The 24116-nt window shown below is 48.0% G+C and overlaps 2 protein-coding genes across 17 annotated transcripts in view; one reads left to right on the top strand and one right to left on the bottom strand.

Annotated features, from left to right (window-relative positions):
• Positions 1–17032, top strand: part of TNS2 (tensin 2) — a 125580-nt gene extending 108548 nt beyond the window's left edge. For 8 of the 9 annotated variants that reach the window (XM_083486080.1, XM_083486082.1, XM_083486079.1 and 5 more), the window contains 11 exons: positions 403–553; positions 1834–2756; positions 5301–5387; positions 8002–8133; positions 9763–9855; positions 10393–10470; positions 11059–11136; positions 11907–12075; positions 12288–12356; positions 13583–13612; positions 14154–17032. In XM_083486080.1, coding sequence (XP_083342206.1) covers positions 403–553; positions 1834–2756; positions 5301–5387; positions 8002–8133; positions 9763–9855; positions 10393–10470; positions 11059–11136; positions 11907–12075; positions 12288–12356; positions 13583–13612; positions 14154–14295 — 1952 coding nt within the window. In that variant the 3' untranslated portion in view covers positions 14296–17032. Of the gene's footprint in view, positions 1–402; positions 554–1833; positions 2757–5300; positions 5388–8001; positions 8134–9762; positions 9856–10392; positions 10471–11058; positions 11137–11906; positions 12076–12287; positions 12367–13582; positions 13613–14137 lie in introns of all 9 variants that reach the window. The other variant, XM_083486086.1, reaches the window with a different exon arrangement.
• Positions 17033–20335: 3303 nt separating this feature from the next.
• SPRYD3 (SPRY domain containing 3) overlaps positions 20336–24116 on the bottom strand; it is a 47177-nt gene continuing 43396 nt past the window's right edge. For all 8 annotated transcript variants that reach the window (XM_083486718.1, XM_083486713.1, XM_083486712.1 and 5 more), the window contains exon 11: positions 20336–22292. In XM_083486718.1, the coding sequence (XP_083342844.1) occupies positions 22158–22292 (135 nt within the window). In that variant the 3' untranslated portion in view covers positions 20336–22157. The remainder of the gene's footprint in view (positions 22293–24116) is intronic.

Below are 24116 nucleotides of genomic sequence, written 5' to 3' on the forward strand. Positions count from 1 at the left end.
CCCTTAGTGCAGGGACAGGGAACCTGTGGCCCTCCAGGTGTTGCTGGACAGATTGTGGACCCTTTGCTGCTGGCTTTCATTTTTGAGTTGAAAGGTGAGCCATAATCTCCCCAGTTCTCAGCAACTGGCTCCTTTCTCCCCTTCCCCGGATGCCCATGAGCCCGGCATTCTAACCACTACTCCGTACTACTAAACATATCTAAGGGGTTCCGTGCAAGAGCAGAGGCAGCTATCAAATGCTGGGCTTTTGTTGCCACAATGCCTATGCAGGAGAGATCCTATGAAAAGCTATCATTGTGCCCAAGGCCCTGGAATCTGGGACCCGTTCCCTATGAATGTGTCGGGATGGCTTTGTGGTATTCCAACAGACCGTCTGCATTTCCTCTCCTTTCCTTTCCACAGAGCTGCAAGACTGCAGGGATGGCATGATGGCCTGGCATGACGGTCCCATCTCCCTTCCGCAGCATCGTCAGGAGGTACGGGCTCACTGTGCAGACATCTCTGGCTCTCCCACTTCCTTCCACACCAGCAGTCCAGTATTCAGCAGTGACAGGTGGGTGCACCACAGAGAAGCCAGCACACATTTCCTACCTGTGGCTCTTTCTAAAGTAATCTTTCTGTCCTATTTCAAAGTCAAAGCCAGCTGTCAATCATTATCCTGTAGAGCGATTAACTTTACCTATAGAGCCATTGTTTGAACTGTGTTCCAGAAAACATATCAGATTTTTTGAATCATATCAGGGGTTCCTTGGTGAAAAGGTCAGGAATGTTCCCTAAAAGACAGTCTAGTATTCCCTTGCAACTGGCAGCCACTGTGGCAGTGCTGTCTGTGTGTGGCCAGGGCATGTTGTCAGGCGGCTCAAGCAGAGCACCTGGGCTATCAACCTGGCTCTGAAAAACAAGGTGCTCAAGCTGAAGACCAAACTTAGCAAGATGCCATTCGTGAGACTAGCAAACGACACTTAAAACACAAAAGCAGCAGGTGCAGGACTCTTCTCCTGGGTGTGACAGGTGACAGGTGAGTAGGAGAAGAGTTAAAGCCTCAGAACTCCACATTTTGCACATGCACTCTAAATAAGTCTGACAGCTGTTTTGTTGATTGGTTTTTATTATTGTAGCTATTGGTCAATGGGTATTAATGTTTCTGGTTAACTCTTATTATTGCACGCGTGTCAGCAACAACTTGCCAACTCCTGAGAAGTTCAGAACTGCCTCTAGGCAATGGGACAGAAGAACTGTGCAATCACTGAGGTGGCTGCTCAGCTGAGCCAGTCAAACAATACTGTGGGCCCGTCAATCTTGTGTGCATTATGTGAAAGGCTGTAATCCCCCCCCCCAAAAAAGCCACCTTGGCGATCCTCACTGGGCAAAGGCAGTACCAAACTCGAATAAGGGCTTCTCCACACTCCCCTTTGCCACTTGTTTCCTTCTGTTTGCCCTGTGATTTCTAGGCATGGGTAAGAGAGGTTTTCCTTTCACCCTTCTGCTTTCCCTGGACCCCCTGCAGTTTACTACTGAATCAAAACAAACATCAATCTGCAGAAAATCTGACTGACGTTTGTTCTGACTCAGTGGAAAACATGGGGTTTTTCCGGGGAAAGTGGCAGACAAAAGAAGAACCTCTCAGACCCCTGCCAAGAGATCAGGACAAGCGGAAGCGTGGATGAGCCCTAATAGTAATCTGTGGCCCTTGGATACACTTGGGTCCCTCCCACCCAACTACCAGTTTGAGCGGCTGCGGCTTTTCCCCTGCTTGCCAGCATGGACATCTTTTTCTGGGCATGCTAGATGCTATTGTCAAGATTTATTAATGATATGCTTTCTCTCTCACAGCCCTGGCACCTTCAAGCACAGCAACAAGGCCACCAGCCCTCCTGAGAACGTGCTGCGGCTGAGCCCCGAAGAGCTGGCTTCTCCTGGCTGGAAAAGAGGCCCAGAGAAGATGGCATCTTCAAGCAGCCCCACACAGATGCTCACCCCAATGCAGGCCTTCACACACCTCCCCACTTTCCGCCCACAGGCTAATGGGACTTCTCTGAGACCAGGCCTCCAAGCACCACAGCTGTGCCCCCGCACCCACTGTTCTTCCAGCCCTCCACACATCACCCCCTCACCCACAGCCAAACATGGCGTCCCAGCAGAGGACCAGCCACACCAGAACGGTTCAGAGAGCTCTAGCCTCCAGGCCACGACAGTCTCCTGTGAATCATCTGCTGAGGGAGCCTCACGGCCTCAGCTAAGCCCCGTCATGGAGAGACCGGCCCTGAGGAGCAGCTTACGGGTCCCTTGCTACAGCCAGCCTCCTCCCGGCTGCAGAACTGTGTCCAGTGCCCCAGCCTCACCTCAGATCCCAGCAGCCTACAATGGGCAGCTGCACTGTGAGAGAAACGAGGCTGAGGGGAGCCCCCTTCTCCGGTGCCCCAACAGCAGCCCCTCTCTCGGGCCCTACCCAATCAGTGTCCAGCCGCCAGCCCCTGGCTATGGTTTCGCGGACATGCAGAGCTCTCCAACCCCGGCCTTCCCCATTGCGACAGCCTACTACACGGGCGCCGAGAGCAGCCTCTCCGAACGGGAACCGCTCTGCGAGCCACAGCAGCCCCCGCTGCCTGAAAAGCACCACATACCGGCAGCCAGGAACTGGGAGAGGAGCTCACCGCCTGGCCGTAGCCCTGGCTCCGCTCACCATGTCACATTTGCACCTGGCGTACCTGATGGCAACACACCTGGCCCAGCTAACAGCTCCGTTCTTAGAGCAGGTATTTGGTGTGGCGTTTGGCTCCATTGTCTCATTTTTAATCCCTTGCTGTGGCTTCCTAAATGCCCACCCTCTGCTTCCAGCTCTTAGTTGCTCTGCAGCTCCCTTCAGTATCTCAGTAAGTAATTTGGATGTAGGACACTGAGGTGGTCCTCATTCCCTGGACTGCACCAGTTCCGGATGCAGGTGGGGGCCGTGTGTTTTGAATGCTCCCACCTGTGAAAAAATGCCATGTGCGTCAGGTTGAAGGCTATCCGTCAAGCCCTGCTCATGTGTTACTCACCTGCAGGGGGTTAAGTGTGAAGTTGGCTTCTAGGCTCACTCCTGACATCATCTTTCAACAGCCATGCGTTGTGTAAAAAAAGCCCAGTGTGTGAGCTGCTGCTTGTGTGTAGGGGCTTCACGCGATCAGAATCAGCCGCCCCAATCATGTAGAGTAGCAGCTTTCCCGTGGGGTTTTCTTTCCACACAACTGCATGCAACAACACATAGTTGTTGAGAGAGACTAATTCAACATCAGGAGTCAGGCTAAATTCCACATTGGTGCCTGACATGTGAGTAACACGTAAATAGGGCTTATGAATCCTTCTCCCTGACAAGCCAACTTTCTGTGTAGAATAGCATTTAGCCAGGCAGTCCGCACCTGCATTCTGAAATGGTTTCTGTTGTGAGGAAGGCTCCAACACTTGGTTTTTCTAACTCAGCAGTAGAGGCCTTGATCTCAAATGGTGTTAGCTGTAAGGAGAAGCAGGCTTCCTTTGAACCAAAGTTCCCTGAGGCTTAGCCCTGAAACCCGGGGTCCAGACTGAATAAAAGATGGCACTCCAGCAACCTCAAGAATCCTAGTCCATTTTCCTCATTCCATCTAAAGCTGTTGGCTGGGATTTGTAAGGTTTTGGTATTCTGTTCTGTTGATGTTGGTTTTAAATGTTATAAACTACTGTGTGAACAGAACCATAGCATCTTGGAGTTGGAAGGGACCCAGGGGCCATCTAGTCCACCCCCTGCAATGCAGGAATCTCAGCTGAAGCATCCATGACAGGTGGCCATCCAAGCTCTGCTTAAAAACCTCCAGGGGAAGGGGGGAAGTCTGCAACCTCCTGAGGGAGTCTATTCCACTGCTGAGCAGCTCTTGCTGTCAGAAAGTTATTCTTAATGTTTAGTCAGTATCTCCTTCCTTCCAACTTGAAGCCATTTGAGTCCTCCCCTCCAGAGCAGGAGAAAACAAGCACCATCCCTCCTCCATGTGACAGCCCTATAGATATTTGAAGATGGCTCTCATGTCTCCTCTCAGTCTCCTCCTTTCCAGGCTAAACATATAATAATAATAATAATAATAATAATAATAATAATAATAATAATAATAATAATAATTTATTATTTATACCCCGCCCATCTGGCTGAGTTTCCCCAGCCACTCTGGGCGACTCCCAATCAGTGTTAAAAACAGTACAGCGTTACATATTAAAAACTTCCCTGAACAGGGCTGCCTTAAGATGTCTTCTGAATGTCAGGTAATTATTTATCTCTTTGACATCTGATGGGAGGGCGTTCCACACAGTGGGTGCCACTACCGAGAAGGCCCTCGGCGCTGGATCTCAGGCTGAACGATGAGGGTGGAGACGCTCCTTCAGGTATACTGGACCGAGGCCATTTAGGGCTTTAAAGGTCAGCACCAACACTTTGAATTGTGCTCAGAAACGTACTGGGAGCCAATGCAGATCTCTCAGAACCGGTGTTATGTGGTCCCGGCAGCCACTCCCAGTCACCAGTCTAGCTGCCGCATTCTGGATTAATTGCAGTTTCCGGGTCACCTTCAAAGGTAGCCCTACGTAGAACGTGTTGCAGTAGTCCAAGCGTGAGATAACTAGAGCATGCACCACTCTGGCGAGACAGTTCGCGGGCAGGTAGGGTCTCAGCCTGCGTACCAGGTGGAGCTGGTAGACAGCTGCCCTGGATACAGAATTGACCTGCGCCTCCGTGGACAGCTGTGACAGCATATCCAGCTCCTTCAAGTGCTCCTCACAAGCCACACACCCCATTGATTTGGGAATAATGAGGACATGAAATTGTCTTATGCTGAATCAGACCATTGGCTCATCTAGCCCCATATTTTCGGCTCTGACACACAACAGCTGTCTGGAATCCTTACCTGTCCCCTGAGATCTTTTCGAATAGAGACTGGACTTGGGACTTGGGCCTGTGTTCTACCTATGACCCTTCCCCATTGTAATATTGTCCTAAGAGTCACTTGGGACAGGTATGGGAAACCTGTGGACTCCAATTCCTATCAACCTCAGCCAGCATTACAGACAATGGTCAGGGATGATGGGAAATGTAGTCAGCCAGTATCTGGAGGGCCAAAGGTTCCCCATCCCTGACTTAAGAATAATGTAAGTTAAGCATGTCAAACACTCTTAATGGGCTGCAAAAAATGTTTTGTGTTAGTATTAATGTTGCACGTTTTAAAAGCCATTCCTAACACTGTTGCTTGTCTGCCTTTTGTAAGGAGAGCCACACTATCTTCCATTTTCTTTTCTTCCAGATTCACAGCAAGAGAACCAGGTTAGCGTCAAATTTGTCCAAGACACATCAAAGTTCTGGTACAAGCCTCATTTGTCCCGCGATCAAGGTACACTATTCCCAAGCACTTTTGCCTAGTTTGGATAGGATCTAACAAAATCAGTATTTGACACATTCTCTAGAGCAGGCTCTGCCAACCTTGTTTTTAAAAAGCACCAAACAGCGCTTAATTCAAGAACTGCTCTAGATCAGTGTTTCCCAACCTTTTTTGGGCAAAGGCACACTTGTTTCATGAAAAAAATCTCGAGGCACACCACCATGCCAGATGGGGAAAGGTCACTTTTTACTTATGTAAAAAATAAATAAAAAAATAGTAACAGCATAGAAGGTAATGGTTAGGCTAGCATCCCTCTTCCAAATATGCTAGGTTTTTATTTGCAGGGACTGTTCTACATGGGAAAGCATTCAGCACTGTCATTCTCCCATCTGCCATCTGAATTGGTACTATTCTGGGTCAACTTACTCTGCTGCATGTGTAGATGAGGCCTTATTAACATTTAAGCTGAGAAAAGTATGACGTTTCAGTAGACAGTCTGCAAAATGGCACCAAGTGTGGGGGAGGGGGCAGAACAGGTTTCAGATACAGGATATTAAGCATACACGTACCTCAGATTGAACTGGTTGCTTGCTTTGCAAGTTTTCATTTCCCAAATGACTGCCTTGGCAAGCGCAATACCTGCCAGGCTCAACGCCGGTCTCGCGCTGCCGCTTCCCGCGCTCTCAAGGCCCCGGGAGGAGGAAGGCGTGAAGGGAATCCCGAAGGCGCGAAAACCTCGCGCATGTGCAGGCCTTCCGCCTGTGACAGCCCAGTAGGCCGGCCTAGCCTAGCCGTGCGGCAAGAGCAGTCAAGAGCTAGCGTGCGGCAAGAGCAGTCAAGAGCTAGCGTGCGGCAGAGCGGCGATGGGATGTGGGAGGGAGCTCGCTCCTCGCCGCCGCCGCCGCCCTGCCTCTCGCCGCCCGACTCGCCCGCCTCCCTCCCACGGCACACCAGGCAACGTCTCGCGGCACACTAGTGTGCCGCGGAACACCGGTTGGGAAACACTGCTCTAGATCTCTCTTGCAATTCACTTAATCACTGTGAAATATGTGGCTGCTTGAGTTGTGACTCTTGATGTTAACTTCATGTTCCCACTGGGTGATCATATTTAAAATGTCTCTGCACTGTAATAGCATATGTAATCAGGGCCATAGCTGGGGGGGGGGTGAGGTGGGCCCCTGCCAGGGGCGCAGGCGGGGGGGGGGGACCTAAAATAAGCTGCCAAGACCCTCCGCCAGGCACCCTGTCTGGCCAGCGCTCCCTGCCCGCAGCCCAGACAGGGCAGGGAAGAGGGCCTGCTGGGTGGTGCCTGCTCTTGGCTGCCCCCCTCACCCCTTGGCCCTCCTGGCATTTGGGTTGGCTGGGAAGCCTGGCGGGGAGCCTGTGTGCGCCCCAAGCGCCCCATCCTGTTTGGCTGTGAGGCGCCGGCTCTGCCTCTCCTGGACTTTGCTCAGGGTTGGGGCTGGGAAGGTTCACCAGCCTCGTCCCCTGGTGCTGCCCGGCCCACCTCACTGCCCGCACCCCTGCCTCTCCGGGCACCAGGGGCGAGTCGCCAGCTTCAAAGCCTGCCTACTCCAGAGTCACTTTTTTTGTCTCTCTCTCTCCTTTCCCTCCCTCAAGGGTGTCAACTTGAATAAAATATATGGGGGGGGTCAGGTAAGCACCGCCCTGTATAATCGAGATGGAGCACATGGACACTATTTGAATGGCAATGCCCATTAATCTTCATAATATTTTAGGGGGGTGAAGGAACCTTGGCCCCCCAAAAATTGGCTCCCATGCCTTTCTCCCTGTGAAAGTGGGGTGCTCCCCACTTTATGCGACTTCACTTATGCATGCAGTGGCCCGGAACGTAACCCGCACATAAGTGGGGAGACACCGATGTACCATCACGTAGTCAGCCTTCCCCCATCTTGGTGTTCTCTCTCTGTTTTGGCCTCCTTCAGTCAGAATTCATTACAAACAAGAATTCATTACAAGGTGAAGTGCATGAAGAATTGAATGGGTGGAGGAGGGGTGGAGGAGAGGCGGAAAGAAGAGCTAATTTGTCCGTGGCGAAGGGGCGCTATCTGGATGGTTCTGCCAGGGGTGCAAGATCACCTAGCTACGGCTCTGTATGTAATGTATGTACAGTGGTACCTCGGGTCAAGTACTTAATTCGTTCCAGAGGTCCGTTCTTAACCTGGAACTGTTCTTTTACCTGAAGCACCACTTTAGCTAATGGGGCCTCCTGCTGCTGCCATGCCGCCGGAGCACAATTTCTGTTCTCATCCTGAAGCAAAGTTCTTAACCCGAGGTACTATTTCTGGGTTAGCGGAGTCTGTAACCTGAAGCGTCTGTAACCCGAGGTACCACTGTAAGAGCAAACACTTGACATTTTTTTGCATTTGCCTGTGTTTTGGGGAAATGGTCACTGCTGCTTCCTGTCTGCTGGAGAGGAAGCAGCCATCATAACCTGTGAGTAGCAGGTGCCTTTAAAGAAGTGGGTGTCCATTTTACACAAGGAAGTACCAGGGACCCCGGTTGGTACTGGGCCTCATTCTGAAGAATAATGTAGTGTGATGGCAGAACTGCAGGCTTCTGCATACACAAGATTTGATGCACTTACATTTTTGCTCCTGAGCAGCCATTGCCCTTCTGAAGGACAAGGAGCCTGGGACCTTCCTCATTCGGGACAGCAATTCCTTCCAGGGGGCCTACGGCCTGGCTCTGAAAGTGGCAACACCTCCACCCAACAGCATCAACCACTCCACCAAAGGTAAAAGCAACAAACCAACACTTCCTGACTTGCAGCAGTAGCTGCAGCCCCATGCGAGAGAGTGCCTGCCTCCCAAGGAGTCGCTGCAGTGTTAGAAGGAAAACTCTGATCCTAAACCTACACTGCCTTGCGGGACACCTTTGGGAGAAGAAACGGCTACAGAGTCAACCTCTACTCAAATATAGAGTCCCTAAGATGGTTGGTTGGTGTCTTGTAAGCCTCCTTCCGGCAACTCCTACAGCCCAGCTGGTGCCAAGCATCTTGCTCTGCTTTCCTTTAAACCACATCTGTGAGGCCAAGAGGGTGGGGTCTTGTCATTTGGGCAAACCTTTCCAGCCTCCCAATACAAAGAGTGATGGGCAATTTGCCCATCTTGTTCATTGTCCTCTCATCTGTGACTGACAGACAAGGAGTAAAGCCTCCTCTCAGCATCGCACAATATGAACACAGCTGCTTCTGACATTCCCGTGCCTCTTAGCCGTGTCCTGGCCAGGTCCAGCCGAGAAGGGAAATGCGGAGGGGTAACTGAGAAGGCTGGCTAATAGATTTCCTTCCCTCCTCTGCCCATCCCTCCTCTTCAAACTACCCAATTCCTTCCTTAGCCTTTTATCCCGTCAAGAGTGTTCTGAATTGCTGGCTCTTAAGCCACAATGTTTTATGTGATCTTTGTCCTCGTATTATGTGTTCCTGCTCCCCTTCATCGATAGGTTTAGTTTTTATTGTATCTGTGCTTTCTTAACTTTATGAACCCCCAGAGGATGTGGTTAATTGGAAGATGCATAAATAAGTTTCCATCCCTGGCAAATTCTCTCTTTGCTTGAGAGAGGTTGGAAGAAAAAGTATATAGGAGAGACCCTAACAGCCATAACTGATGAGTACTCTGCTCTTCCTGAGAGCATGTTGCATAGGGAGAGGGTAATAATAATAATAATTTATTATTTGTACCCCGCCCATCTGGCTGGGTTTCCCCAGCCACTCTGGGCGGTTTCCAACAAAGATTAAAAATACATTAGAATGTCACACATTAAAAACTTCCCTGAACAGGGCTGCCTTAAGATGTCTTCTGAATGTCAGGTAGTTGTTTATCTCTTTGACATCTGATGGGAGGGCGTTCCACAGGGCGGGCGCCACTACCGAGAAGGCCCCTCTGCCTGGTTCCCTACAGCTTTGCTTCTCACAATGAGGGAACCGCCAGAAGGCCCTCAGCGCTGGACCTCAGCGTCCGGGCAGAAGCTCCTTCAGGTATACTGGGCCAAGGCTGTTTAGGACTAGGGATGGACAATTCATCCTATTTCTGCACGGTGTCAGTTTTGCCTGTGTTTATTCATAAAAGTCCATTCCATCCCACTTTCAGACTGATCTGTGAGTTTCATACAAAAAATTTGTATGTAAGTTCATATTTCATATCCTTGTACACATTTCTAAATATATTCTGAACGTTAGAAATACACACTTTTGAAACATATTTTGATACGTTCATTGAACTGAGAACTGCATTGCAAAATTCAAAGAAGGGCAAAACCTAAAGGATAATTACATTCTGCTTCATATATTTGCTGAGGAGGTGCAAAGTAGTTAAGTTCACTTAAAAATACAAAGCAACCCCAATTCTTCTCCCTCCTTCCACAGGCGATCCTGCTGAGCAGCTGGTGCGTCACTTCCTGATTGAGACAGGACCGAAGGGGGTGAAGATCAAAGGCTGCAACAACGAGCCCCATTTTGGTGAGTGACTGGGATGAAGAAAAAGAGGTGGCCACACACATTCTCATTTATATTTTGCAATATAATATTTCCACCAGCTTGGAGTCTTGAAGGGTAAAGCTATCACTGGCTGCCAGCAGGATGTCTGTGTTTGCCTGTGTTCTGCCACAACAGTTGAGGGCAGTAAGACTTCTGAAGTCCAGTGACTGGAAGGAGCAGGAGGGCAGAGTGCTTGGGTCTTGCTTGAGGGTGTCCTACCAGCACCTGGCTGGCTACTGTCAGAACAGGATGCTGGATTAGATGGGCCCTTGGCCTGATCCAGCAGGGCTCTTTGTAATGTTATTATGTACCTTGTGGGGCAAGTGGGCGCTACCTCCAGGAGCTCCTGATATCCTCATCTAGAAAAATTATGTTATGCTTTTGCTAGGGAGGTTAAGCAGTGCTCCAGGCTTGAGAGAGGAAGAGAGTGCTTGCTATGTGCAGGGGAGGAGATACTGTCAGGAGGCTGTGCAGGAGAAGCAATGCTGTGCCCCATGTCTGTTCCTCTTCTCCTTGCAGGCAGCTTGCCAGCCCTGGTGTCCCAGCACTCCATCACCCCCATCTCCTTGCCTTGCCGTCTCCGTATCCCAAGCAAAGGTAAGAAGTGTTCAGGAAGCTTTCGGGAGTCAAAAGATCTGGGTGCAGTGAGGACATAGTTTGGCTATAAATCTTGAAACAATCAAATATAATGCCTTGTATGGCAGCTTCCCCACATTAAAGCAGAAAGGGGCATGGGTGTGTGTATTCCAGGCAAGTCGTCATCTCTGCTGCTTGGATTTTATCCAACTAATCTCTATTCAGAGTGGAGCCATCAAAATTAATGTACAAAACTAGCAGGTCCATTGATTTCAGTGTGTCTACTGTTAGCAGGATGCGGCCAAGTTTTCCAGCTACTGTTTCCCATGCTGGTATAAGCAATGTGATGGCTCAGAGATAGAGCTAGGGATCAGTAAGTCTTCAGGTCAGATCCTGACTCTCATGAATTTACCAGGTGGTTCTTGCCACTCAGCCCCACACCCTTCATGTACCTTGCAGTTGCAAGGATTACAAGATAATAACTGCAAAGTGCTTTACAGCTGAATGAAGTTTTGAACTTTGTTTCACCACATGTAAGCCCCACATCCTGTAACCACTGTGTGCATGTTAGACAGTGTTCTCTCTCTTTCTTTGCCTCCCCCTTTTCAGATCTTGTGGAGGAGAGCGCAGAGCTGGCTGTTCCCACCAACATGAGCACAGCTGCTGATCTGCTGAAACAGGGAGCAGGTCAGTACCAAAGCAGAGAGGGAGGGCAGTGGGTGTTCATTTTTTTCAACCAGCAGCAGTTTAGAGAATTCCACTTCTGATATTCACAGGTGAAGGGGTGCATAACCACACAGAGTGCTAAAGCCCCATTATTATGACTTACTTGCATTAGGTCACCCAATGTGGGGCTCGAACCCACAGCCATGAGATTAAGAGTTCCATGCTCCAGTGGCTGCGCTATCCCAAAAAAGAAAGGTGGTATACAAATTAAAACTGAAAAATAGAAGTAGCAAAACCTTGTTTTTTGTTCTTCATGGAAGTTGAGATGCACAAGAAGCTGAATATTGCACTAGATGTCAGTGTCACTCAAGTAGGAAGATATATTAGGCTATTTTTGTCACAAATAGGTAAGGAGGTCTGAAGGCATTCAGCAGCAGATGCAGCTGTGGAGTGCTGGTCACTTTGAAAAGCTGCAAAGCAGCAAGGAGAGGATGAAATTCACAGGGGAGAAGAAGTGATTGAGGGGGGAAAGGGTTGCTTAACCCTTTCCCTGTTTCCCACTTCCCACTGCAGCCTCTTCCCAACCAAGGCTCGCTTACATCTAATTCAGACTTTGGTTTCAGCAGCGGAAAATCAAACAAGGATGAAATGGAAGGGATTCTCTTAAGTGTTTGGAAGCCTGAGCAGATGGGGAACTGGGTGGGGTCCGAACTGTGTGGTTATGGAAGATGCAAAGTTTTGGACAATCCATCTCTTTCTCTCTCCCCCACCTCCCCTCTTCCAAATTATAGCCTGCAGTGTGCTGTACCTGAGCTCTGTGGAAACAGAGTCCCTGACAGGCCCACAGGCTGTGGCCAAGGCAGCCACCAGCACCCTGAGCGCCACTCCTCGTGCTTCTGCCTGCGTCGTGCACTTCAAGGTGTCAGCCCAGGGCATCACGCTCACAGACAACCAGAGAAAGTGAGTCACCCTGCCTCCGCTCTAGGGGCACCAGGATCCCCGTGGGCCAAGCCCCTCCTCTCCTCCTAGTATGCTGTTGTCTTCCCTGCCCATCTTGATATGTTTTGCTCTTCCCGTGTATTTTATTCTTCCTGTTGTCATGAGAGAGACCCACAGTGGGTTTTGCACCCCTCCTCCCTTCTTGATTCAGGAAAATTTCCTTCTACCCGCAGGCTCTTTTTCCGGCGCCATTATCCTGTCAGCAGCGTCACTTTCTGCAGCACAGATCCTCAGGACCGCAGGTAACCAGCAGCTTAGCCTGGCTTTGCAACAGGCTTTTGCTTAGCTTGTGCCTTACTCAGAGAACGCCAGTCTGCTGTCAGTGTTCTCTCTAGAGCCTTTACAGCTGTAGCTTTGAGGTTGTGGAGGAGCTTCTACAAAGGCTCGTCTGTGTGATATTTCCTGGGCCTCTGGGGGAAATGTTAGCAAGCTTTAAGTTGTGTTCTAAGAAGAGGCTGTTGTGTAGAGACTATGGCTGGATCAAAAAAAAGTTTCAGGAAAATGCACTGTAAACCTCATAATGGGAAATCACACGGAACTCCACAATGCCATCTGGTGTCACAATGTTATAACACATTTAACAGTATTTTTCTTTACCGATGTCGCTGAGTCCTATATTTGTGTTTCCTACTTTGGTGGGCTCACAAGGTTCTAATTATAAGTGGTTGTGGGTTTTTGTTTGTGTGACTAATAAAATGACCACGGTTATGATAAATGAGTTTGTGTGCATGTGCAGGAGGAGGAATTGTATGTTGTAAAGACCCCCTAGGGTGGAAAGTGCAATCACTTTGGTTGAGAACAGTGGCTGGGAGCCTTCAACCCACAAGACAGATCAGGCCCACCAGGCCTTTTCGGGCCAAACATTCCAAACCTTCCCTAGGCCTGTTGTCATTGTGTTGATTGTAGCTTCTAAAGCCCTGGGGTCCAGGTATCCGAAGCAGCACCTTCTCCAAGGCCAGCCGATGTGATTCCTAACATTGGTGGAGTGGGTTTGTCTCTGCTTATGGTCCCCACTAGGATTCATGGTTCAAGATTGGATAGCAAGGCCCCCCGATTCTAGAATCATGACCCCCTGGAGTTAGGCTTGCCTTCATCATTATTTGCATTCAGGTGTCTGTTGAAGATGTCTTTGTTTACCCAGACTTTTACAGATCAAGCTTTTATTGTCTAATGCCTAACGTCAGCAAGTGATACTATGTTTTAATAATGTTGTTACTTCATAGAGATTTGGGGATTTGTAATTAATACTTAAGTATTTTGTTGTTTTATCTTTTATTGTACATCACTCTGGGCTTCTTTTGGAGGAAGGGGAATTCATAAACCTAATACCTAAAAACAAATAAAGACCTCACAGACAGTTTCTTAAACTTCTGCCCTTTTAAGCTGAGTTTAAATAAATTGTGATGATGGTAAATACACTTTTTCTGATATGATATTATTCTGTCTGTCTGTCTCTCTTTAATTGCAGGTGGGCTAACCCAGATGGCACTACATCCAAGTAAGCATTGGGGAGGCCAGAGGTCATGTGGCTAACTTTTCAAAGGTCTTGTCAGCCATTGTTTTAACATCCCTCCTGCACAAGAGAATTTGGGCAGGAATAGAGCCCCTCTCTGTGTCCCAGAGACTGCTATTCTTCTCCTTCTCCTTCTCCTTCTCCTTCTCCTTCTCCTTCTCCTTCTCCTTCTCCTTCTCCTTCTTCTTCTTCTCCTTCTTCTTCTTCTTCTTCTCCTCCTCCTCCTCCTCCTCCTCCTCCTTCTCCTTCTTCTTCTTATATTGCTATTATTACTATTACTACTGCTACTATTATTATTTACAGTGTTTTACAGAGTACAAAAAAAATTGTGTGGATGTTTTTTCCTCCAAAACTCTTTGGTTTTATTCTGGTCCCGAGAGCTGAGCCCTGACTTTCCATTTTTGATGCTGCATCCAGGTGCCTTAACCAGCCTGGAGTTGGGGAGGAGGGAGAATCAATTAACATGGGTACCAGGACCATCTCTCACGCATGCACACACATTTTCAGCAGTGCTTTTCTCTTCCAGGATCTTTGGCTTTGTGGCCAAAAAGCAAGGCAGCCCATGTGAGAACGTCTGCCACCTCTTTGCTGAGCTAGACCCTGAGCAACCGGCATCGGCCATTGTCAACTTCATCACAAAGGTTATGCTGGGGACTCACCGGAGATGAAGGGACACTGCTGCAGATCTCTCTGCAGGCATCTTCTTCTTCCTCCTCCTCCCCACCTTGACCACTGATTTGTGCTGCTCGTGTAATGTGGGGAGAAGCTGTTATTGGGCAGGTTGGCAGGCCCAGGTGGAGTCACTGCTAGGGGGTTTTCTACTCCCCTGCCTCTCTCCCACCTACTGGCTAGCAAAAAGGGCTCTAGGGGGGAGTGGATGTCAAGGCTGCACTCACTTCACTGGACCCCAGGAGTCTGCATTGCACTGTGTTTTCTTACTAGCAGACAAAGCGCTAATGGATGACAACTTAGAAAAGGACTGTACATCTTTAAATATCTGGCTGATTTTTTTCATAAGCTCAGACAAGGCTCTGCAGCACAACAGTAACTGAAGGCGTCTGGAAGCAATGAATATGTGGAACTGTCTGCATCCATTCAGAGGCAGCATATTGTACCATCCTAGTAGACAAAGAGGTTAGAATTACTCTGGGCAGGCCAAGGGTAGCTTAACAGCCAGCTTGCAAACACCATGCTGGGGAAATCTGGTTCTTGCTTCTCCGCTGCAAAGCAACAGAAGGGGGGTGGTTCTGTTTGCAGGGTCAAAGCCTCAGCAAAGTGAGAAAAGCACCTGGGAATATCTTTGCTAGGGTTGGGGAGGAGACTAGTGGGCAGGTTAAGCTCTCCCCCTACTTGCTGTTTCCCCCACTCCTGCAAATCCCTTGCATATGGGCATGTGTGCCATTTTGCAGCACAGAACCAGCAGCCAGAGGTCCCAGCCCCATGTCTGCTTCTGATCATGCAGGTCAGTCCAGCCTGGCTATAAATACCCTTCAGACTTATCAAGTACTAACCTTGTCTTCCATTAGTGAGGAAAAGTGCTCTACATGGTAAGATAAGTGATCCATTTTGGAAGTTTTAAGCTAGGTGGACAGCAGTCAGTACTACTGTTAGCTTTCTGGATGTGTTGAAGTAGATCAGCAAGGATTTGTGACTCCCAAGTTGTGACAACCAGAAAATAACTCCCCCCCCCCCCAGTGTTACATTACTGAAACAAAGGAGATGGGCAGGGGCCAACCTGGAGTGTTGTTTGTGTGTGTCTGAAAGACTGTGAAAGTGGTTAGAGGGTGTCCGGGTTTTAGTAAAAAAATGGAAGTAGATCTCATAAGCCTGAAGCCTGTCCGCCCTGTTTTAAACACTCAAGCTATGGCTGCAAAGCTGGTCTTGGGTGTTTTAGAATTCTAATTTATTTTTTTAATGCCCCTCCCTTCCTTTCATCCTTTGCTGTACCAATATATTTTATCAGTCTAGCAGTCTTTCTCACCATTGGCTCTGAAGCTTGGATGTGGGTTTCAATTGTTTTCCCACTACTCTTTGCCATTTAGAATGAAGGCCTTGCTTTCGGGATAGGATTCTAAGGCAACAACCCTTCAACTTATTCCAATCTACATCTTGAATAGAATTGAGCAGCACAAGAGCGGCAATTCACTCACACCTCTTGCTTGGGAGTTTAAGTTATCGGGTAGTATTACTGGACCCCCAACTCCTATCAGCCTCAGCCATTACAGCCAAGGGGCAGGGATAATGAGAGCCGTAGTCCAGAGATATTTGGAGGCTCATGGGATCCCTACCCCTGATGTAAACAGCATCCAAAAGGATAGAACCCAGACTGCAGTAGGGAAACGGTAGGATTTGTAAATACTCGAAAATATTAACACGGGGTTGGGGTGGGTCACCATTTTAGGCCATCAGTGGGAGAAAGATTTGTAATGCAAATCAACACTGACCAAAGCCGGTTTTGCATTCACATTGCAGCAAGAGTCATGCATGAAAATGCACTGATTGTGTAAAGGAGGTGCATAGTCCATAACGTCTCCGGTGAGCTACCTTTCTCCTAGTTCTATAATGGAGCAGCATTTATGGCATTAGGCAACTGTATGTGATAGAGGGGTCAAGTGGGAAGCAATGGAACCTGCTGTATTGCCTGAGTAAGGATGCTTGGTCTTCAAATTACCAGGTTACCTTGTGGCAGGAGCCGAGAGTGGCGGCAGCAATGTGTGCTGAACGGACCAGAGCACAGTGAAGAGAATGGGACCAACTGCTCTCATATTCTGATTAAAATTAAAGGCAGCAGTAACCTGGGGGTTAGCAGAGTGAAGAACCAGGTTTTCTGAATTCTGCTCCTAACTCAGGAGTGCAGAGAGACTGAGTACATGGATTTATGGCTGGATCATCTGGACCTGTCTCTGTGGGTGCTTCCGGACGGAGGCTTGGTATTGCAAATAGGTAATTTGGGTATTACAAACAGCCAACAGGTGTGTTTTTTAAATCCGCCAACAGGTGTGTTTTTTAAATCAGATTTTCTGCAAAAAGGGGGGGTGGATCAAAGGCAGGGTGGGGGGACTACCGCTTTATTGCAGCTGCTACAGAACCTGTGCATGTATGGGCAGCACCAATCCCATGTAAGAACCTGTCAGGAAGACCTTTTGAGTTCAATTTCCAGTTCTCTCCAGGGCACAGTTGTAAACAAAGTGCTATTTTTCCCAGTGAAGCAATGAAGAGAAAATTGGAGTGGCCATTTATGGACCAATCAGTTGATATCTTTGAAGTTGTATGTGGTTGCTTTCAGATGACCTGTTTATTAAGTCGTCGTTTGCATGTTTGCAAACGTTGGCTGTTTTACTGAGCATTTCTTCTAATTTCTTTGTGGCGAGTTCACATGACACCGCAACAAAGAACTGTTATTCTCCCCTTCCCTGTGTATTTCTGGGGTGTTGTTTTGTGCTTGGCTTGTTGTGCAAGAGCACAAAAAGCCACTTTAATCAAGCAACCTTAATTTGCGAGTATGCAACTGAATCCCACCTGAAAGTATTGACAGTCTGCATGTTTTTGAACACAAGATTATCTGCCAGATTAAGGAGCACCTACTAACTGCATATGCACATTTGCAAAGAGGAGCGGGGGCTCTGTTCAGCCCAAGGTCTTGGGAACACCTTAAAAAGCTGTTGAATGGGTTACAGAGAGGTGTCTTATCACATGCATTCCTCAGAGCTGTGTTGTAACATTGTGTGAGGATATTCCAAAGTGTGTTTCCTTTTCAGAGAAGCAGCAGCGTCTAGTGGATAGAGGCAGCCAGAGAGAGGATGCTATACAACAGCCTAGTCTTGCAATGTTAGCACAAGCCAACTTCTGAGGAGTAAGTGTATGTGAGCCTTTGAACACTCCTATATTCAAACCTCGCCTTTACTCTTCTTTCACTTACTGTCATTTTCATTGAGGGTAACAGGAAACCCCGCCAGGTGTGTTTCTTCCCTCTAATGAAAGGCATGTGTGGCTTCCTCCCTCCATAAGGAAATGTGCAGCCATTCCTCGCAAAGGGCGTTTGTGTCTCTTCTCTTGTCTGTGCTTTATCCTGATTTCATTAGTGCACTATTTGAGAAGGGGGTGCTATACATGTAGCAGTTTTGCTGAAAAGAGAACCCCACTTCTTGCACCTTTTTTCCAGCACTGGAATACCATGATAGGAGAACACGCATCTGCTGAAATGCTGCTTTCAGGCTCTCTCCCAGAGGCTCAAAGCCCGGTGAGACAACTCATCCTTTTGACCACCAAGTAACTTTCAGATTGCTTTCCTGTGACGTGTGTCTTTATTAGCTAAAATAAGAGCAGCTGTTTACTTTGCATTATATCACATTGTTTCATGAGAACCTAATGGAGCTGGAACTAAAACAGGGGTTGGGAACTTGGGGGAGGGAGACCCCAATATTGTTGGGCTACAGTTCCCATCATCCCTGGCCATGCTGGCTGGGGCTGATGGGAGCTGAAGTCACCTGGAGGGACACAGGTTCCCCACCCCTGAGCTACAAAGGTGGTCATATTTGTTTCGCTGTATCACAGCCTTCCCCACCCTGGTGGACCCCAACTCCCACCTGCCCCAGGCAGTGTTCTGGCTGGAACTGATGGGAGGTGCAGTTCAAAACAGCTGGAGAACACCAGGTGAGCAAAAGATGCTGCAGTGGGCCATGAAGAACCTATTTCTGGGGTGACTGAAACTTACTTTAAATTAGTCTGTCACTATAGCTTATGATAGGGACGCGGGTGGCGCTGTGGGTAAAACCACAGTGCCTAAGGACTTGCCAATCGTATGGTCGGCGGTTCGAATCCCCGTGGCGGGGTGAGCGCCCGTCTTTCGGTCCCAGCTCCTGCCCACCTAGCAGTTCGAAAGCACCCTTAAGTGCAAGTAGATAAATAGGTACCGCTTTACAGCGGGAAGGTAAATGGCGTTTCCGTGTGCTGCGCTGGTGCAGGCTCGCCAGAGCAGCGATGTCACACTGGCCACGTGACCCGGAAGTGTCTGCGGACGGCGCCAGCTCCCGGCCTCTAGAGTGAGATGAGCGCACAACCCTAGAGTCTGTCAAGACTGGCCCGTACGGGCAGGGGTACCTTTACCTATAGCTTATGATAGAATAAAAATATTAAATCATCACCTTCTCTGGCAAACTGCCTAATCTCTCTATTTTATAAAGGTTAAAAAAGGGGTTACAGAGGGTGTCTCATCACAAGCATTCCTCAGGGCCGTGTTCTTACACTTTGGAATATCCTCACACAATGTATCTCCTTTTCAGAGAAGCAGCAGTGTCTAGAGCTGGGGTTGTCAACCTGGTCCCTCCCGCCCACCAGTGGGCATTTCAGGATTCTAGGTGGGCGGCAGGGGGTTCTACGGCACAAGCTGAATCCTCCTTCCATCAAGCACTGGTGGGCAGTAAGGAAATTTTACCATCAAGAAAGATGCATTAGTGGGCGGTAGGTATAAAAAGGTTGACTACCCCTGGACTAGATGATCCTTGTGGTCCCTTCCAACTCTTTGATTCTATGAGAAGGACTAGGATTATGGGTCACAGGCCAAGGAGAGTCTACATGAAATACATAAAACCTAAGCTAGCAAAGGCCCTGCTTAAAAATAAGCAGACCACAGCCTGAATTGTTCTACCATTAATAGGCTAGAAAACTTTGAATGATTCTTCCCTCTAAAAATTGGGAATTGTATGATGTTGTATTAATAGCGTGGACAATTGCTGCCATTTTGATTTCTAGGCTGCTTCTTAGGTGCAATCCACTAAGCCCTGCTGTTGCTCATTGGTGGGTGCCATATGTAAACAAGTAGAAAAAGAGCAGCAGCTGAGCTTGGTTCTGTGTGTGTGTGTTGTGCTTTTTTACGCAACAAAGCAAAGAAGCCACCAATATTATTAAAGACGGCACATCAGTAGAAGAGGAGAAAATGGGGCTCAGTTAGCCCCCAAATCTTTGGGGGGGGGAGGGAGGGTTGGGTTTAGTACAGAGATCTATTTTTGTCTACTAAAGAATTTATATATGGATGTTAGCCAGAGATGTCTTGATAATATATATCTATATATAAGGGGAGGGGGGAGCTGCAGCACTAAGCCTGGTTATTTTTTATATCTGTATTTTTCTTCTCTGTGTATAAACGGCAACACACCTTCTGTTTACTTCTTAAAATTAACACCCAACGGGTGCTTGCTCTACTTTTGTTATTTGGCACCTGTGTCTGTCTTTCAATCATTGTCTTGTTTAGCTTCTCACTTTGGGAAGGGGAAAACAAAGGCTGCAGCAGGCAAGGCCTGGAGATTCTCCAAGCAGGAGTCCTTTCTTGCAATCTGAATTTCTCCTTGTGCTTTTAGCACCAGAAAGAGGTTAGGGCCACACTTTGGATGTGCCCTAGCTACAGCTACAGGAACTAGTCACATGCAACAGCAGGTAGCCCTAGCTCCAGACGTTCCACTTCCATACACAGAAACAGATACAGCTTGCCACTTCAATATCATCATGATGCACATTTGCCACTGTTGGGTGGGGAGAAGGCCACGTCCACATGCAGCGCACACTTAAAATCACAATATTGTAGACTTTGAAGGGCCCCTGGGGCCAGCTAGTGCAACCAGTGAGGGCACTGTGAAGATATATGGTAGGTCCAAACAATGGAGTCAATGGGGCCAGGGTGTAGTGAAGCATTATAAAAATAACACAGAAGCCTTTTCCAGTGCTGGATAAATATGGACATTTCAACTTTATTGGATGTATAAAGATTCTTTCTACAGCGATGCAGCAGGAACCGGTGCCATGCAGAGCTGGAGAGGAGGAGGTTCTGTTCAGACCAGACAACCGTCGGCTCACACAGCCCAAGAGCAGGCTGCACAACAGGGTGCAGGGTGACAGTATTTTGGCTCTCTCCAAGGACTGCAACAGCAAAGCCTGCTGATCTCTCTCTCTCTCTCACTGGCATCCCACTCAAGTATTAGGTTATTTTGGTGATAGGATGCAGCCACCAGTGGAAGTCTGCAACAGCAGCATGGATTAAGGTTGAAGAAGGAGGTGCTGTCACATTTCCAGAGAGTCTGGGGTGGTTGCTGGCACAACATCAACATTCAAGCAAGAACGAACCACAAAGGGATGCTTATGTTCCCAACCCACCTATTAAAAACAGTACAATTGCAACAAAGAGGGAGCCAGTGCAACTATTTGCAGGACCACCAGCTTCTGAGAAAACTAATAGCAGCAACAGGGCCAGAGGGGCTAGTGTAGGGGCCTGTCCTTCCCCTGTCTGCCGCCCCCAAGGATCAAGGATCTCCTGCCATAGATTAGCCACACAAGTGACATCATGACAGATTCTTACAGTTCTGAAGAGCCTTTGAATAACCTCAGAGCCAAAACAGGTAAGCTTACAAGACAGCAAGCACAACGCAGAGGACAAGAGACCTAGAGCGCAAAGGAAGACAAGGGCAGGCCTACACATCAAGGGCCAGCCCTCATTAACTTGGAGGAGGAAGAGAAAACGGTTTACAATCAAACTGCAGGGCACATTTCACACCCCATGTCTCTGCTTGCTCCCACTCCCACTTACAAAATGGCAGTAGCAGCAGTACAGGTTTGCAGCAGCATTGCACCCAGGACAAGCACCACCCTTCCAGGGTCCAGCATCAATTATTTGAGGGATCTCAATGGCTCAAGAAAGGGAGCTGGGAAGAAGGCAGGGTGCATTCACAACACACCTCCAGACTGGCACTAGGAAGAAGGCATGCTAGCACAATAGCAGGAAGGGAGTGCAGCATGGATGGAAGGCCGCCTCCTTTAAACAAGTGATGTGACAGGAAGGTGCACACAACACACAGGGAAATACAGTCAAAGAAAGATTTTTACCATCTGTATAACATTCCCTCATGCAATCCTCAAAATTGGTACGGGCTCCTCTCAAGCTACGTTTCAACTGGAGGAGCAAGTGTACATTAAAAAGTGGCAAAGGGATTTGCAGGGAAACCAGAAAGGCAAGATGTTGTGGGGCTGGCCTGCAGCTGGGGAGGGCAACCAATATCTGATGCAATATGGTGCACAGGAGTGGCAGAGAGCCACTGTGCTGTTCCATCACAAAACGGGGCCCGTTGCATTCAGAGTGCAACGAGGCCAGGCCATATCCCAGCCTCCCTTTCAAAAGCTGAGAAGCGAGAGCCACAGACTCGGAACATTGTGATTGGGAAGAGAGTGGGACACTGTCCCAGTAATTAATCCCAGACCTGCTTGGGAACAAGAGCCTCAGGATTGATCCAGCATCCAGCAATGGTACAAGGAGCCCAAAAGTATCTGCAACCACATAGGATTTTTTTTTGGGGGGGGGGAGACCAAGATAGGTGGGCTCAGGTGGTGTTAGCTAGACAGATATCTATATGATCTATATGGCCCCACAGACAAAATGCTGCCCCTGGAGGCAGAGGCTGCAAGTCCAACAGAGAACAACCTGAACAGCAGGCCAGTCCAAGGAATGGCAGCAGGAAAGAGAGCGGCTCCCCACACCCCTTCATTCTCAGCCGCTGAGTGGGTGCAGATCTACCTTGACCTTCTCTCCACTGCTCAGCATCCCAATAGTGGGATAAAAGCCCCCAGACGGCACCACAGCATCTTTCTTGCCAATGATCTTCCCATTGCGCGTGAAGAACACCTGGGAGGGGAAAGGGGTGGGAAGAGAGAGAAAAGAAAGACAAGACGTCAGATTAGATCAGTGCAGTTTACCTCTGCAGTTGATTCTCCTTCTGCAGAACCAGGCTCTGGATGAAATTTCCCAAAGGCAGATTGATTTGTTATGTGCTTAAGAACAATGCACAAAATTAGATCAGCTTCTACAAACTCGGTTGACTAAAAAAGTCAATATAAAAATCTGCTTTAAAAATAATAATAATTAAAGACTATAGGTGACAACCTAAGACAGTCAGCTAAAGTCTCTTATCCCGTTCTATTCAAGCTTCCAGGCGGTCAGAGCAAAAGCAAAGTCCAGTGCCCCACCCAAATCTATTAACAGCTATTTGTAATCCAGGGTTTCCTATAAGGCAAGGAACCAGTTCTTAGCAAGTACACAAGCCCAGCTTGTGCATAAAGGAATCTCTGAGACAAAATGCATGAACAGCTACCTTCACCTGATATATGTTCTTGCTGGACGGCACCACTTCAGGCTGCAGGTGGGAAGATTAAGCATTTGAACGTTCAGTTTTAAAAAGGTCTCCTTCCACATACACAGCTAGAGGAAATGTGCTACTAACTCAAGCATCAGCTGATTTGCTAGATTTGTATGTGCTCAGAGTTCTGTTCCCCCTGTCCAAAAAAAATCAGGGAACATCCAGAAATTGACACCCCCTCCCCACTCTCAGTCTGAAGTAATACAATCTATAAAGAGATATTATCACATGGCATTGCTTATTACCTAATTCACTGTTCCCATCTTGATCTAGACAGTGACAAACCAACATTACCAGCAGTGCATGTCAGCAATGGGAACTCAAATATTGGCACAACGCTGGGATCTCAAGTTCTTTGTGACCTCAAATCTGGGAGTAAAGCCACCCTGGAGAATTGCTAATAGCAGCCACCAGGGGAACCTTAAACACAATGAGAAAACTAGCATAAACCAGACCAAGTGATGACGGACAAGATGATAATCATAGAGCAACGGGAGCATGACTTTTTCTCTTCCCTAGCATATACTGGGAACAGAACTGCAGAAACTCCCGAGGGGCTGACAACAAGCTAGCTGCTTTACAGAAGCCTGTAACCTATCCCTTGACAACACTGGTAGACGTATGAAACAGCTGCCAACTTAAGTGGCTGAGCTCCTGCCTGGTACGACCCTGCCCTCTGACTGTGGACTAAGATGACAATAACCATGTGGTTAACTATGAAGTGCAGCCAACAATATTCCTCTCAACACCACATTCAGGGGGCAGGATCCCACATTTTGCACTGAACTGTCCAGGGAAAGGCAGCTACTAGAACTGTGTCAGGGAGCACAAAATTTAGCATCCTGGGAGACATTTTATTATACTATAAGGAATAAAAGATTCTAGCCTCTATGGCTGCAAAGATAGACCTTCTGGTACCTCAGAAACCTGAAGGGGGGGGAGCTGAAAGAAAAAGCTCCCAACTCTAAAATGAGATTCTGTGGCCTGAAGAAATTTGCTCAATGCAAGTAGTTTTTCTCTAGCTACACATTATGAGAAGCATGTAATGAGAAGAAATGCCCAGATCATTGAAAAGTGTGCTTATTCTTCCCTCCCTGCTTTATATTTTAGAATTTCAAAAGTTATTGCCACATATTTATGTTTGCAGCCATTAAGGACTAGAAACCATTTTGAAAAAGAAAACAAATGGAAGCCAAGAGCTGCAGATGTTAAATGTTAAAGTGAGATACTCACAGCCCTATTTGTGATCAAGTATCTTCTAAAACTCTTGTATTACCTGCTCAATAGTGGAAGCTACTTGTGGAACCACTAAT

The sequence above is a fragment of the Podarcis liolepis genome (assembly GCF_965112155.1).
Source record: "Podarcis liolepis genome assembly, chromosome: 2".
NCBI classification, from domain to species: domain Eukaryota; kingdom Metazoa; phylum Chordata; class Lepidosauria; order Squamata; family Lacertidae; genus Podarcis; species Podarcis liolepis.